This window comes from Amblyraja radiata, chromosome 9 (assembly GCF_010909765.2).
Source record: "Amblyraja radiata isolate CabotCenter1 chromosome 9, sAmbRad1.1.pri, whole genome shotgun sequence".
Lineage (NCBI taxonomy): Eukaryota > Metazoa > Chordata > Chondrichthyes > Rajiformes > Rajidae > Amblyraja > Amblyraja radiata.
This window is the reverse complement of record NC_045964.1, coordinates 73,587,612-73,605,227: the sequence shown is the minus strand read 5'-3', so window position 1 is coordinate 73,605,227 and position 17,616 is coordinate 73,587,612. Positions and strand designations below refer to the sequence as shown.

General features: G+C 44.8%; 1 protein-coding gene across 1 annotated transcript in view; it reads left to right on the top strand.

Moving 5' to 3' along the window:
- The first annotated feature begins 1,668 nt into the window (after positions 1–1,668).
- The window catches only part of ubr7 (ubiquitin protein ligase E3 component n-recognin 7), a 31,896-nt gene continuing 15,948 nt past the window's right edge, over positions 1,669–17,616 (top strand). The window contains exons 1-6 of the mRNA XM_033027744.1: positions 1,669–1,852; positions 7,376–7,509; positions 8,420–8,480; positions 9,734–9,829; positions 9,924–9,977; positions 11,492–11,597. Of these exons, the coding sequence (XP_032883635.1) occupies positions 1,703–1,852; positions 7,376–7,509; positions 8,420–8,480; positions 9,734–9,829; positions 9,924–9,977; positions 11,492–11,597 (601 nt within the window). The 5' untranslated portion in view covers positions 1,669–1,702. The remainder of the gene's footprint in view (positions 1,853–7,375; positions 7,510–8,419; positions 8,481–9,733; positions 9,830–9,923; positions 9,978–11,491; positions 11,598–17,616) is intronic.

Here is a 17,616-nt window from a genome sequence, read left to right as displayed (position 1 = left end):
CATTGAGAAGCTGAAACTTATTTCTGAAGAATACACAGCGTGTTATCCTGAAATCCTGCTCACAATTTATCATTCAAACCAATTTCAACAGGAGCTTGTCTGGAATATTTTTCTATGGTGAAAAATATTCACCCACATTACAAGCGTTTAAGTTTATAAACACATCACAGGGGGTTTGGTAAGTATAGTAATGAGAACAAAACAAATTGGAAGACTTAAAGTATTATAAAAATTATTACTCTTTTTTTTTTTTTAAAGGGAAGAATACAAGGATGATGGAAAGGGAACCAAAGCAATATAGGGGAGCAGAATGAGAGGAGGGTTTAAAGGGATGTGGGTCAAACGCAGACAGGCGGGTCTAATGGAGATGGTACATGTTGGCCGAAGGGCCCGTTTCTATACTGTATGAATCCATGACATTTTAAGAGAGAAGAGGTACTGAATAGTAAGCAATGTGTTCAATACTTAAACGGGTAAAAACAAACCGTAGTGCTCATGTCCTTACCCTAATCTGAGCATTCGCAAACATAATCTACTGATCATATAACTAACAGCCCGCTTTGCGCGGATACATAGATACACAGACATACATAGATACACAGACATACATAGATACACAGACATACATAGATACACACACATACATAGATACACAGACACATACATAGATACACACACACACATAGATACACACACACATACATAGATACAGACACATACATAGATACACAGACACATAGATACACAGACACATACATAGATACACACACACACATAGATACACAGACACATACAAAGACACACACATACATACACAGACACATACATAGATAGATACACACAGACACATACAAAGACACACACATACATAGACACAGACACATACATAGACACACAGACACATACATAGACACACACACATAGATACACAGACACATACATAGACACACAGACACACACATAGACACACAGACACATACATACACACACACACACATAGACACACACACATAGACACATACATAGACACACACACACACACACATAGATACACAGACACATACATAGACACACACATAGATACACAGACACACACATAGATACACAGACACATACACATAGATACACAGACACACACATAGATACATAGACAAGCTGGGTTCCGAGCTCCAGACCCACCAGAGCCAGAGGCCGCTCTCTCCACGTCCAGTTGCTGCTTCTGTTTTTCCTGCAGGACCATTTCGTTCAAGGCGCCACCCAGCTGTTCCTGGAGGTGGCGGACGCCGCGGAGAATGCCTCGTATGTTGCATCGGGCCGGGGCGGAGAAACGGCGGCTCTCACCGCTCCTGTCCGTCAGCTCCCCCCATACTTCACACTCCGCCATCCCAGCCCCGCTTTGGCCACGACCTTGCCCCACCACCACCACCACCACCACCCACCCCCCACGACCTTGCCCCACTACCACCACCCTTGCTCCCTATCACCTCCGCACTTTGACCCAGGCGCCTCTTTAAACTGCAGCCCGGTTTAAATTCACGTAACAATTAAAAACACAGGCCTGGCCAAAAGTTGCATGTTGCCCCCAACGCAAGGCTTTGCATACACACACACACATACAGTTAGTCTGGTGGGTGGGGAGTGGGGGGAGGGGGAACTACAGCATTAAATAGGCCACAACCCGGAAGTCTTTACATAGTTGGAGATGGCGGCAAACGAAGACAAGCAGAAGCGGCCGCTGGCGGACGATCCCATCGTGTCCTTGGCTGAGGTTCTGGAAGAGAATGAATTGTTGGAGAGTGAAGCCTGTGCGGTGTTGGGTGGCAGCGACTCCGATAAATGCTCTTACTCGGAGGCGAGTCCAGTGTGTCTATACGTGTAGGGGTCAGTGTGTGGGTCCAGTGTGTGGGTCTAGTGTGTCTATACGTGTAGGGGTCAGTGTGTGGGTCTAGTGTGTCTGTCTGTGTAGGGGTCAGTGTGGGTCTAGTGTGTCTATCTGTGTAGGGGTCAGTGTGGGTCCAGTGTGTCTATCTGTGTAGGGGTCAGTGTGGGTCCAGTGTGTCTTGTCTGTGTAGGGGTCAGTGTGGGTCTAGTGTGTCTATATGTGTGTGGGTCTAGTGTGTCTGTCTGTGTAGGGGTCAGTGTGGGTCCAGTGTGTCTATACGTGTAGGAGTCAGTGTGGGTCTGTGTAGTAGTCAGTGTGGGTCTAGTGTGTCTATACGTGTAGGAGTCAGTGTGGGTCCAGTGTGTCTATCTGTGTAGGGGTCAGTGTGGGTCTAGTGTGTCTATATGTGTGTGGGTCTAGTGTGTCTGTCTGTGTAGGGGTCAGTGTGGGTCTAGTGTGTCTATACGTGTAGGAGTCAGTGTGGGTCCAGTGTGTCTATCTGTGTAGGGGTCAGTGTGGGTCTAGTGTGTCTATACGTGTAGGGGTCAGTGTGGGTCTAGTGTGTGGGTCTAGTGTGTCTATACGTGTAGGAGTCAGTGTGTGGGTCTAGTGTGTCTATACGTGTAGGAGTCAGTGTGTGGGTCTAGTGTGTCTATACGTGTAGGAGTCAGTGTGTGGGTCTAGTGTGTCTATCTGTGTAGGGGTCAGTGTGTGGGTCCAGTCAGTCTGTCTATCTGTGTCTGTCTATACGGTCCTGTCTATATATTCATTGCGTGGTTTTAAAGCAATCGGATCCAGGGGCGGGGATGAACCGGGCTCGGTCCAACATAACACAACCTTGTAGCGATCAATTGTGCATCGGCTTGTATCCCCCCCCCCCCAACACCAACTGGAGCGGTTCAATTGCATGGATTAATTTCATGCTGGACAAACGTCTCAATGCGATATGTTCGTTATAATAATAAACAAAGAGGCGCGTCCAACAGAAGCAGCTGACGGTGGATTGCCGTGGCCTCTGCTTTCTGGCTGGGGGTGAAATGTTTATGTATGTGGGGAGGGGAGATTGTTTTGCATGTAAGCCGCGAGGTTTTATTTATTTGCAGGCGGTGTGTTGTCCCCGGGGATGGGGCTCCTCTGGCCGGGGATGGGGCTCCTCTGGCCGGGGATGGGGGCTCCTCTGGCCGGGGATGGGGCTCCTCTGGCCGGGGATGGGGGCTCCTCTGGCCGGGGATGGGGTTCCTCTGGCCGGGGGGATGGGGCTCCTCTGGCCGGGGGGATGGGGCTCCTCTGGGGGTTCCTCTCCCTCTCCCTCTCCCCGGCCACTTTCCCGCGACGCTCTGGCGCCATTTTTACGTAATGTGTTGCAGCTGCTGCGATTGGCCGGCGAACTGTCGTGGGGTTCTGTTTGCGGAACGTTGATACATGGCGCTGATGCATGGCCCCTGACAACAACACTGGCAGGGGGATAGAGAGAGAGAGCAACACTGGCAGAGAGGAGGAAGGAGAGAGACAGAGCAACACTGGCAAGGGAATAGAGAGAGAGAAACAACAACAACACTGGCAGGAGAGAGAGAGAGAGAGAGAGAGAGAGAAACAACAACACTGGCAGGAGAGAGAGAGAAACAACAACACTGGCAGGAGAGAGAGAGAGAGAGAGAGAGAGAGTGAAACAGCAACACTGGCAGAGAGGAGGGGGGGGAGGGAGGGAGAGAGACAGCAACACTGGCAGGGGGATAGAGAGAGACAGCAACACTGGCAGGGGGATAGAGAGAGACAGCAACACTGGCAGGGTTGGTGCAGGGGTAGAGGCAGAGATAGAGAAAGTAGACACAGCAACAGAGACGGGGCTAGAGGAAGTAACGGAGATACCAGCAACAGAAGCTCCCCTATCGTCCTCAACACTGTGGGCCCAGAGTCCAGCCACCCACTCACTCTCTGCACATTGAACATTTAGGACTGAGCGTCTTGCTGCTTTCTGCAGTCTCTTGTTTGAACCAGGGACCCAGCCTACTCAACCTCTCCCTTTCGCTCACACCCTCTGGTCCTGGCACCAATCTCATAAGTCTTCTTTGAACCCTTTCACGCTTGACAATATCTTTCCTATAACATGGTGCCAAGAACTGAACACAATATCCTAAATGTGGTCTCACCAACGTCTTATACAACTGCAACATGACCTCCCAACTTCTATACGCAATACTCTGACTGATGAAGGCCAATGTGCCAAAAGCCTTTTTGACCACAGCGTTCGATGTAGATGATAAACAAATTATTACTGAAACACCCACAGGCCCTTTTGCATTGCTGCTGGGGAGTAGAGTTACATTTGTGTAATTCATGGGTTGCTAAATATACTGAAGTAGCTTGTTTATGTAATGTTATGTTTTTTTACGTCTTCTGCCAGCCTAAAACTTTTCTGTTGGAAAATAATCCCTTTCTGTTGGATCAAAACCTCGCTACTTCCTGTACTAGATCCTTGATTGTGCTGATAGTTCCCAAATTCTTGCCTTAACTTTCCTGAAACTCATTTGATCCTTTTTGTCTCTCTCCCAGCCATAGTACCAAAAGGTGTCTCGTGCTGTGGTGGTGGAAATCAAACTCTCATTGAGCCATCCATGATCTTAGCAGTGTTCTAGTTTAGAGATAAAGGCCCTTCACAATGCACCAAGTGCTTTGGCAGGATAGATTAGAGGGCTCGTCTAGGGAGGCTATTTGGGTGGAACTGAGAAATGGGAAAGGGGTAGCAACACTTATAGGGGTGTATTATAGACCGCCAAATGGGGAGCGAGAATTGGAAGAGCAAATATGTAAGGAGATTGCAGATATTAGTAGTAAGCACAAGGTAGTGATTGTGGGAGATTTCAATTTTCCACACATAGACTGGGAAACACATTCTGTAAATGGGCTGGATGGGTTGGAGTTTGTAAAATGTGTGCAGGATAGTTTTTTGCAGCAATACATAGAAGTACCTACTAGAGAAGGGGCGGTGCTGGACCTCCTGTTAGGAAATGAGATGGGTCAGGTGGCAGAGGTATGCGTTGGGGAACAGTTCGGGACCAGTGATCACAATACCATTAGTTTCAATATAATTATGGAGAGGGTCAGAACTGGACCTAGGGTTGAGATTTTTGATTGGAGAAAGGCTAACTTTGAGGAGATGCGAAAGGATTTAAAAGGAGTGAATTGGGACAGTTTGTTTTATGGGAAAGATGTGGAAGAGAAATGGAGTACATTTAAAGGTGAAATTTTAAGAGTACAGAATCTTTATGTCCCTGTTCGGTTGAAAGGAAATAGTAAAAATTGGAAAGAGCCATGGTTTTCAAGGGAAATTGGATACTTGGTTCGGAAAAAGAGGGAGATCTACAATAATTATAGGCAGCATGAAGTAAATGAGGTGCTTGAGGAGTATAAAGAATGTAAAAAGAATCTTAAGAAAGAAATTAGAAAAGCTAAAAGAAGATATGAGGTTGCTTTGGCAAGTAAGGTGAAAGTAAATCCAAAGGGTTTCTACAGCTATATTAATAGCAAAAGGATAACGAGGGATAAAATTGGTCCATTAGAGAGTCAGAGTGGACAGCTATCTGCAGAGCCAAAAGAGATGGGGGAGATATTGAACAATTTATTTTCTTCGGTATTCACCAAGGAGAAGGATATTGAATTATGTGAGGTAAGGGAAACAAGTAAAGTAGCTATGGAAACTATGAGATTCAAAGAAGAGGAAGTACTGACACTTTTGAGAAATATAAAAGTGGATAAGTCTCCAGGTCCGGACAGGATATTCCCTAGGACATTGAGGGAAGTTAGTGTAGAAATAGCAGGGGCTATGACAGAAATATTTCAAATGTCATTAGAAACGGGAATAGTGCCGGAGGATTGGCGTACTGCGCATGTTGTTCCATTGTTTAAAAAGGGTTCTAAGAGTAAACCTAGCAATTATAGACCTGTTAGTTTGACGTCAGTGGTGGGCAAATTAATGGAAAGGATACTTAGAGATAATATATATAAGCATCTGGATAAACAGGGTCTGATTAGGAACAGTCAACATGGATTTGTGCCTGTAAGGTCATGTTTGACTAATCTTCTTGAATTTTTTGAAGAGGTTACTTGGGAAATTGATGAGGGTAAAGCAGTGGATGTTGTATATATGGACTTCAGTAAGGCCTTTGACAAGGTTCCTCATGGAAGGTTGGTTAAGAAGGTTCAATGGTTGGGTATTAATGGTGGAGTAGCAAGATGGATTCAACCGTGGCTGAATGGGAGATGCCAGAGAGTAATGGTGGATGGTTGTTTGTCAGGTTGGAGGCCAGTGACTAGTGGGGTGCCACAGGGATCTGTGTTGGGTCCACTGTTGTTTGTCATGTACATCAATGATCTGGATGATGGTGTGGTAAATTGGATTAGTAAGTATGCAGATGATACTAAGATAGGTGGGGTTGTGGATAATGAAGCAGATTTTCAAAGTCTACGGAGAGATTTATGCCAGTTGGAAGAGTGGACTGAAAGATGGCAGATGGAGTTTAATGCTGATAAGTGTGAGGTGCTACATCTTGGCAGGACAAATCAAAATAGGACGTACATGGTAAATGGTAGGGAATTGAAGAATGCAGGTGAACAGAGGGATCTGGGAATAACTGTGCACAGTTCCCTGAAAGTGGAATCTCATGTAGATAGGGTGGTAAAGAAAGCTTTTGGTGTGCTGGCCTTTATAAATCAGAGCATTGAGTATAGAAGTTGGGATGTAATGTTAAAATTGTACAAGGCATTGGTGAGGCCAATTCTGGAGTATGGGGCACAATTTTGGTCGCCTAATTATAGGAAGGATGTCAACAAAATAGAGAGCGTACAGAGGAGATTTACTAGAATGTTGCCTGGGTTTCAGCAACTAAGTTACAGAGAAAGGTTGAACAAGTTAGGGCTTTATTCTTTGGAGCGCAGAAGGTTAAGGGGGGACTTGATAGAGGTCTTTAAAATGATGAGAGGGATAGACAGAGTTGACGTGGATAAGCTTTTCCCACTGAGAGTAGGGAAGATTCAAACAAGGGGACATGACTTGAGAATTAAGGGACATAAGTTTAGGGGTAACATGAGGGGGAACTTCTTTACTCAGAGAGTGGTGGCTGTGTGGAATGAGCTTCCAGTGAAGGTGGTGGAGGCAGGTTCGTTTTTATCATTTAAAAATAAATTGGATAGTTATATGGACGGGAAAGGAATGGAGGGTTATGGTCTGAGCGCAGGTATATGGGACTAGGGGAGAATACGTGTTCGGCGCGGACTAGAAGGGTCGAGATGGCCTGTTTCCGTGCTGTAATTGTTATATGGTTATATGGTTTCTCTCCACTAACTCCTCCTGAGGTTTGTTTAGTCACACTGTCTGCCTCTTGAGGACTCCCTGCGGTAATTGATGCATTAACCACCTATCGCTGCTCCTGAGCGAGGGTGATATCACTTCTTATCTGTCTTTCTGAAATGACTGTCCCATTTGTCCTTGTGCAGGGCTACGTGAAGAGGCAGGCGTTGTATGCTTGCAACACCTGTACGCCAAAGGGCGGGCAGCCTGCGGGCATCTGCTTGGCTTGCAGCTACAAGTGCCATGAAGGCCATGAGCTCTTTGAATTGTATACAAAAAGGTATGATTTTTATTTTGGTAAAATTCCAAAAAATAAACTTTATTCTGAATTTAAAAATATATATACAAAACAGGAACAGTGTGGAAACTCTTTTGGCATTCTTAGCACCTGTACATTTATTAGTGTTATATTCGGTAATGTTGGCAAACTATACTTCAACTCAGCACCTTTGCTACTCCTGTGGCTCCTGGGGGTGATATCCCTTCCCTTGTTTAAGGGGTGTCTCTACCAGACCTTCCCACCCAATGCCATGGAACAGAAGGCCCCTAGGCTGTGGCCCTCCCCCACAGAGCTTTGGTGTTGGCTGCTCCAAGCTTCAGTGAGTCCCTCAGCACGTACCCCTGCAGTCTGCCAGAGAAAGTAATCCGAACAAATTAACTACACCAAGATGCTGGGGCACATGCGTTCTACGTTCCCCCGGTGACCTGCGTGGGCTTTCTCCGGGAAGCTCCGGTTTCCTCCCACACTCCAAAGACATACAGGTTTGTACGTTAATTGGCTTGGTACAAGCATTTAAACAAAAATGTCCTTAATGTTTGAAGGATAGTGTTGGTGTGGGGGGATCGCTGGTCGGTGTGGACTCGATGGGCAGAAGGGCCAGTTTCCGCTCTGTGTATCTCTGAACTAAACTAAATGCTTGCCCGCTTTTAGCAGGCATGGTTATTATTTTATTTTAAGCAACATACAGCAATGATCTTTGGTGAAGTCCTGTCACATCTAGATAGTGCATAATATAAAACTCAACTCTTGCTTACGATCTAACTATATCTCTCATCGGCATAAAAATAGCATTGCAACGACAGCCCGAGGAGAGATGTTGTCCGATCGTAACCTTGAATTGAGGATGATGATTTCTGTCACTAATAAACAATGAAGGTGATCTACTCATTAACCTTCTGCTTTGTTCTAGAAATTTCCGCTGCGACTGTGGGAACAGTAAGTTTAGTGATCTGCAATGCAAGTTTTTCTCAGTAAGTTTCCATTTAAGTTTACCCTGTGCTGATTATATTTAAAAACATTTCTTAACTGAGTTGCTAGCATTGAAGCTGTTGTATATGAGAATTCTTTCACCTCTGTCAAAGGCCCAGAGGCTCCTTGCACTTTTTATGGATGTCTTAATTCTGAGGAAAGGCAGGGTGGGTGAGGGAAAGGTGAACAAGTAATGGGAAGAATTTTTAAATAATTCTATTTTATTTTTAATATGTTTTATTATTAATTATTATTTATTTATTTATTTTTATGATACTGCCTGTAAGGAAATTCATTTCGTTGTCTCTAACTGAGACAATGACAATAAATTTGAATACAATACAATACAATACAAAGAGCGGCAATAATAATGGTAAGGGAATGAAGAAGTGGATTACTGAGGTAATAGTCCACCGATGAAATGAGGAAAGGAGAGAAACCAGAGTGAAGGTGACAGAGAATAAATTATTATGGTGGAATGTGAAGTGAATGAGTTGTGGAAGAATAGAGGAAGATGAATGGGTGAAGGTGGTTGTATGATAGATAATACAATATGATAGATAATACAGTTCTGGGAAATGGGCAGCATGGTGGTGCAGCGGTAGAGTTGCTGCCTTGTGACGCCAGAGACCCTGGTTCGATCCTGACTACTGGTGCTGTCTGCACAGAGTTTGTAAATTCTCCCTGTGACCATGTGGGTTTTCCCCGGGTGCTCCGGTTTCCTCCTGCATTCCAAAGACGTGCAGGTGTGTAGGGTAATTGTCCCTGGTGTGTAGGATAGAACCAGTGGGCAGAAGGGCCTGTTTCCCCACTGTATCTCTCAACTAAATTAAACTTGTAGAAACCGAGTGATTGGTTTTTAAATGTTTGACTCTTTGTCTGAGATTTTGTGTTGAGGGCTTTTGTAACTTGCCAGGGTCCAGAATGTTGCCATTGTGTTTTCATTCATTCACAGATCCAGGCCTGTAGTCTCTAGAACTGTGGAGACAAAATTGGTGACTGATCACCATTGACTCCAGTGCTGATGTTTCTCTTTCATTTTCCAGAAATTTCACATGGAATTTAACATTTTTTCAATTTTCATGCCGACTCCATCTACCTCTCCCTACTTTACTCTTTAAACAGGATGGTCACCATTAATTCAATATAAAAGTCCTTTAATTATTGTCTGTATTAGGCTGTTCAATGGTAGACGTTCAATGTTCAATAGGATTTTCTGAAACTCATCTCTGGTTTTTGCTTTTTCTTTAACCAGGAGAAAGAAAAAACAAATTGTACCAATAAATATAATGACAACTTCTTTGGGCTGTACTGCACCTGCAAGAGACCTTATCCAGACCCTGAAGATGAGGTGAGATATGAAGACCTTGGCTAGAACTTGCAGCATTACCTTGCTGGGCTCTGCAGCAATTGCCTCACCGAAACCCTGTCTTCTTGTTTCTTAGACCCCGGATGAAATGATTCAGTGTGTGGTGTGTGAAGACTGGTTCCATGGAAGGGTGAGACATCTGTTTGCTTATAGTGGGAGTTTTTGTAACGTTAGGTTCTATTAATCTTAACATTTTGTAATCATCTTAACAATTTTATGACTTTTCTCTGTAGTCTAGTGTTTGCTTTAAATATCTAATAGCACAGATTCTACATTCTGTTTCGACACTTGCATCACCTGGAATAAGATAGATCAGCCGTGATTGAATGGCGGAGTAGATTTGATGGGCCGAATGGCCTAGTTCTGCTCTTATAATTAATGAACCTATGATTTTGAGATTTAATATGCATGCCTTTATAACATATATAGCATACTGTCAGTAGTGACAACTGGCTGATTATTACAATCTTAATTTTAGTTTTAAACATGCAGCGTTTAAAGAAAGGTCTCGACCTGAAACGTCACCCATTCCTTCTCGAGATAGAGATACTGCCTGCCCCACTGAGTTACTCCAGCTTTTTGTGTCTATCTTTGGTGGAAACAGGCCCTTCGGCCCACCGGATCCATGCTGAGCAGCGATCACCCATATACTAGTTTCACACTAGGGACAATTTACAGAAGGCAATTAACCTACAAACCTGTACATCTTTGTAATGTGAGAGGAGTGATCAGCCATGATCATATTGAATGGTGGTGCAGGGTCGAAGGGCCGAATGGCCTACTCCTGCACCTATTTTCTATGTTTCTATGAGTGTGGTCACAAGGGATGCATTAACTCCCTACAGACAGCAACCATAGTCGGGATCGATCTGTACAAGTCGATCTAGACTGTGCTCCATTAGCAGCTCATTCCACAGACAAAAGAGCTTAACTATTTATTTAGGAAAAAAAAGAACTGCAGTTGCTAGTTTATACCAAAGATAGACACAAAGTGCTGGGGGTTCGCCAGCATCTCTGGTGAAAGAGGATGGTTGCCGTTTTGGGTCGGGACCCTTCTTCAGACTATTTATTTGATGGGTTGTATATCTTGAAGGCAATAACTGTAGTGGTGCCAGAACAACAGATCCTGGGTGTACTGGATTAAGAGTTTTTCTGTGCTTATGTGTATCAATGATGCATTTATTATCACAGTCTTGGTGATATTCTGCCAGGTGCCTCAATATCTGTGGGTTTGGGCTTGAGGGATTGAGAGTACACTGGAATGTAAGTTTAAAAATAAAACATTATTATACTATCTGGACAGTTTCTGCACCATTCTGATGGTTTATTATAATGCATTCCTGCTGTCAGACACAAACAGCTGGAGTAACTCAGCGGGTCAGGCAGCATCTCTGGAGAAAAAGAATAGGTGACGTTTCGGGTCAAGACCCTTCTTCATACTCGTCTGAAGAAAGGTCTCGACCCGAAATGTCACCTTGTCATTTTCTTCAGAGATGGTGCCTGACCTGCTGTATTACTCCAGTTGTTTGTGTCTGTCTTCAGTTTCAACCAGCATTCCACAGTTCCTCTCTACACATTCATTCCTGCTGTGATTGCAACATTGACAGCTAATTAATTGATGTCCATTGTTTGGGTTTTTTTCAGCATCTCGGTGCTGTTCTCCCTGACAACGTAGAGTATCAGGAAATGGCATGTCAGAGCTGTATGAAGAGATGCTCCTTTCTGTGGACCTACGCAACACACTGGTCAGGTAGGAAGTATAATAATAATAATAATAATAATATATCTTTTATTGTCATTGCACGTCAGTGCAACGAGATTTAGTGTGCAGCTCCACTGATGTACAAGAAAGATAAATAAATACAATACATAAATAAGCAAGCTGAATTGATTGACGTGACCATCTGAGGGAGACTGTCGTGACGTGACCATCTGAGGGAGACTGTCCAAAGGGGGTGGGTGGGGGGGCACTCATTAGGGCCGGTTCAGAGCCGCTATAGCTCTTGGGATAAAACTGTTCCTGAGTCTAGAGGTTCGGGCGTAGAAGGCCTTGTAACGTCTGCCGGAGGGAAGTAGTTGAAACAGACCGTGGCAGGGGTGTGATGAGTCCTTATGGATGCTGAGGGCTGTGTATCATGGTTGGGTTTCTTCCCCCCACCCCCCCCCCCCCCCTACCCCCAAGCTGAGGTTCATGACTGTCTGATTAAGGGTCTCGACCAGAAACGTCACCTATTCCTTTTCCCCAGAGATACTTCCTGACCCGCTGAGTTGCTCCAGCAGTTTGTCCTTATCTGAGCTTCGTGACTACTTGGTCAGAGCTGACGTTTCTCTGAAGCTTCATCGTGCTGGATCCCCTGAAGTGTTGATTGTTCAATGGCGCTTTATTTGTCACGTGTGCAACTGCACGGCAAAATTATTTTTGCATATAATGCGCGCATGTGGGAGGAGCCTAAACAGCGCCATTTGCAAAGTCCGACGGCCCGTGCGCTCGACGTACTCGAGCAATTCCTACGAACTGATGTCCCTCTCCTCGCCCGGCCATCATTGTGCCCTGGGGTCATCTCCTGCAGCCGACCTCGAAAGCGTTGGAGGTATTACCCCGATTCACCACCGATTGGCCCTTGGTCCTCGCGCCCGACGTCTCCAGCTCCCTCCCAGTCCCGCCCAGCCTTTGGGTTGGTTCACGGTCCCCGTCCCACTGACCGATGAGCCTTCGACTATGGGCTAACGTACAACGCACCACTTGCTACTCTTGGTATCCCCACTGAGCTCTTCATGGCAAAACCAGTTGGGATTGTGGTGGTGGTGGTGGGGGGAGAAAGTGAATGATTTGAAAAATCATTCTGGTCACTGGGTCCCAAGTTTAGTGCAGCGCGGAAACAAATCCGCACCGACCAGCAATCTCCGCACACTAGGGACAATTTGCACTTATACCAAGCCAAGATACGTCTTTGGAGTGTGGGAGGAATCCGAAGATCTCGGCGAAAACCCACGGGGAGAAGGTACAAACTCTGTACTGACAGCACCCGTAGTCGGGATCGAACCCGGGTCTCCGGCGCTGCAAGGGCTGTACGGTGGCAACTCTACCTCTGTGCCACCAAATAAAATGTCTAATAAGATATGTGGAGATGATTTGACCATCTGATACCCAGGAGCTGCAGGATAGGCAGCTCAGTGATGCTTACCATGTTTCCTGTCCGTAATCCAGAACACGACAACTAACAGTGACCTTGTGATCCACCTGGAATCCCTTGGTGGATCAGTTCAGCTGGGTGATGTCATCACTCAGCTATTCCAGCATTTCCTTGACTCCAGCTGTGTCCCACGGATGTGGAAGGAGTCCACACTTATACCGGTGCCGAAGAAATCTAACGCCAGGGAGATGAAGGACTTCAGACCGGTGGCACTCACATCCATTCTTTCCAAGTGTATGGAGAGGGTGGTAAGTGATCACCTCACTGCTATGGTGGTGGACAGGCTTGACCCACTCCAGTTTGCCTATAAGGCAAGGCGTGGGGTGGAGGATGCCTGTTTGACTCTCCTGGACACAGTTAGCAGACAGCTGGACTCCCCACACCCCCACACACGGATTTTATTTATGGACTTGTCTTCCGCATTTAACACAGTCAACACGGTCACCCTCTGCAACCACCTTCTGAATCTACAAGTCAACCCATCACTTATCCTGTGGATAAAAGACTTCCTGCAGGACCGGCCTCAGCATGTGGTGGTAAATGGTTTTAAATCCAAGAACATGATTTTAAACACTGGTGTCCCCCAGGGTTGTGTTTTATGACCAATTTTATTTTCCATCTACACAAACAACATAACAAACAATAACAGTGACATTCCCCTTTTTAAGTATGCAGACGATATGGCCCTGGTGGCCCACATCAAGGATCACACTTCTCTGGCTGCCTACTATCAGCAGGTCAACACCCTGATGCTGTGGATCAAAGAGAGCTCTCTGGAGCTTAACATCTCCAAGACCAAGGAGCTGTGTTGTGGGGGGAGGCGAACATCTTCCCCCCCAACCTCTCTTTGAACCTCTGAGGCTGAATGGGCATACAGTTGAGCAGGTAGAGGCCTTTAGATACCTGGGCACAGAGATTGACACCCGCCTGTCCTTCTCCCAGCACACAGACTCTGTGTACAAGAAGGCACAGCAACGCCTGTTCCTGCTGAGGAAACTCAGGAGCTTTGATGTCAGACAGGACATTTTAACAGCTGTCTATAAATCACTTATAGAATCTGTACTCACCTTTAACATCACATCCTGGTTCACCCTCACCTCTGTCAAAGACAAATCAAAGCTTTCCCGGATCATTAATCAAGCAAGCAAAATAACTGGCCAAACTCAAAATCAATTATCAGTACTCCACACCCAGGCAGTTAAAAGGAAAGCCAACCTCATTACACAGGATCCCACCCACCCCCTGCACAAGTCCTTCCAACTTCTGCCATCAGGCTGCCGATATAAAGTCCCCCTATCCAAGAAAAACATCCACAAAAACTCATTCATACCCATTGCCATAAACAGTTTAAATAAAAAATGAACAAGGGACAAATTAACCCTGACGTACTGTCACTTTACACGTATCCACAACTTTTATCTTGTCTATATTTACAGTTTTTAATCTTTATACTTGCTTTTAAGATCTATACACACTGTGTGTGCTCGCAGAAATCTGTGTTGTATGACTGCTTATCAGTACATTGTCCTGGTTTTATGTTGAGCCACGTCAAAGAAGATTTTCTGTTACGACAGACAATAAAGTTTTCTGAATCTGAATCTGAATAAGCAGAATGTCAACTGGTTGGTCTTTTCTAGGAGCCGAATTAGGCCACTCAGCACATCAAGTCTACTCCGCCATTCAATCATGGCTGATCTATCTTTCCCCCTCAACCCCATCCTCCTGTCTTTACCCCATAACCTCAGACACCTGTACTAATCAAGATTCTCAATCTATCTTAAATATCCATTGACTTGGCATCCATAGCTGTCTGTGGCAATGAATTCCACACATTTGCCACACTCTGACTAAAGAAATTCATTCTCTTCTATGTAAATGTACATCCTCTTATTCTGAGGCAAATTCTCTGGTCCTGGACTCTCCCATTAGTGGAAACATCCTCTCCATATTCATTCTATCCAGGCCTTTCAGTTTTCTGTAGGTTTCATTGAGGTTCCCCCTCATCCTTCGAAACTCCAGTGAGTACAGGCCCAGTGCCTTCAAACGCTCATCATATGTTAACCCAATCATTCCTGGGATCATCCTTGTAAACCTCCTCTGGACCCTCTCAAATGCCAGCACATCCTTCCACAGATATGATGTGTCTGAGGCTGGAGAACTGATCTGTGGTCAACTTCTGTAATATCTAGTCAGTACTCTATTTTCTAACATGGCATGTGACTATTATCCATGCAATCATGTATCTACATGTTTCCCCTTACAATGCTGTCTTCTCCCTGCCCATCAAGCCCACCTGTGTGATTCAGTCATCAGCATCTGATGAAGATTATGTGACCCATCTTCACATCCCCTGCTTGTTTAGATTTGTTTTGAGCTCAACATCTTCCCAGATGTTATTGGGAGCAAAAAAGATGTCGTGCAGTTTAACAAAAAATTACATGACAGTAAGTTAGTTGTGACGAACTCGCAGATTGAAATTACAAGTTATTCCCTCGTGAGAGCATCTGAGTGGATGATACAAAATTACCTGACTAACTTCAACAATTCTGATTGCCTGTAGAAGTTAGCCAGCAATGGAGAAGTGCTTTGTATATGTGACCTCTCATTATTGTACTTGATCAATTCCTTCTGCTACTCTTCCATGATCCTTATTCTGACTTTTTTCAGTGGACAATTTCCCAGGCTATCCTTCTTAATTATTAGATTAGCAAACATTAAAAAAACATTTAAACAGGTACATGGATAGGTTTAGAAGGTTATGGGTCAAATGCTGGCAGGTGGGACCAGTGTAGATGGGACATGTTGGTCGGTGTGGGCATGTTGGGCTAATCGACTGGTTTTCTCGTTGTATGACTATGACTAGCCATAGTTATTTATGCAAATGCTCTGGAGTGATAAGGTTCAGCATGATAATCTGATTGAGAATAATATGGTGTGATCACTTGGCAATCCGCCGATTCCTGCCTCACACTTCTACGTAATGTGTAACAAGTTGTAACAATAACTGGGTGAGTGGACATCTGAGATGAACGTGCACCCTTCACAATTGAATAATGAGAAAGAGAACGGTGTAATATAGTAATAGGAAATGTATCCAGAGCGACGTTGAATTCTGTGAACCTAGATAGTTGGGAGGCAGAAGAACCTATGGTCCTGAGCAAAAGGTGAAATTGATACTGCTTCGATGTAGGACTGCTCGAGCAGATCTCCCTGCCAGGATAGTGGGGCTCCCTTCAGTTCAGGTGCAGCTTGATCCACCTGTACAAATAGACACAAAAATGCTGGAGCAACTCAGCGGGACAGGCAGTATCTCTGAATAGATGGAATGGGTGACGTTTTGGGTCATGGCCCGTCTTCAGACTGGCTACTTTTGATCCCAATTATCCCAAATATCCCAATTATCCAAAAAGGGGACCCTTACCACCTACACCGACTCCTCAGGCACGCATTCATCTTCCTAGTCTTACTGGCACGTGGCACTGGAAGTAATCCAGAGTTTACAGCCCAACTTATATTCATTCTGCAGGACCTCATTCCTTTTTCTATCCCTGTCATAAACCTGAGTTTCATAACTTTCCTTTTTCCAGCCAAAGATAGTCCCAAAATGCTGGAGTAACTCAGCGGGTCAGACAGCATCTGCGGAGAAAAGGAATAGGTGACATTTTGGGTTGGAACCCTTCTTCAGACTTTTCCAGCCTTGTGCCCTACATTTTGTGAGTGAGTTTGGCTTTGGATCATTGAAAGGCAAATGTATACTCCATGTCACCTGCTCGAGATTATCCACTAAGAGGCTTAGTTTGAGCCGATTCTCCAAGTTAAACTATTTTTTAATCTTTTGGGAATGCTAAATCCTATAAAACGACAACTGAGTAATACAATATAATCAATAAATAACAACCCTTGGGCAGTCTGCAGATTTTCCTTGGCACCTGTCGACAACCTGTGCTCTGTATTTACCAGAATCCTAGTTGGCTCATGATCATAATGCTGTGAGCAGTTATTGTTTGTGGGGTTGACTATATGATGTGTGATTAATGGGATATAGGATCCATTTATCCCATTTATACAGGTCTTCTTCACCTGTATCAATGCTTAGTTTAGTTTATTGTCGGGTGCAGTGAAAAGATTTAGTTTGTGCGCTATCCAGTCAGAGAAAAGACTATTTGTGGATATAATCAAGCTGTCCAAGTGTACAGATAAAGGACAAAGGGCACAACATTCAGTGCAAGATATAACATAAAACATTAAAGATAGTTCAAAGGTCTCAAAAGAGGTAGATTGGAGGTCAGGACCGCACTCTAGATGACGAGAGGATGGTTCAGTTGCCTGTTAACAGTTGGGAAGAAACTGTCCCTGAATCTGGAGCTGTGTGTTTCAAACTTCTGTACCTCTTGCCTGCTGGGACAGGGGAGGAGGGAGTAACCATGGTGAGACTGGTCCTTGGTTTTGCGTGACCATTGATAGATGTATTTGGCTTGGGTTCAAAGTCCACGGTGTTTTGGTGAAAAACCAGCTGTTTACTTGGATGATGTGGCAAGTATAGAAACATAGAAACATAGAAATTAGGTGCAGGAG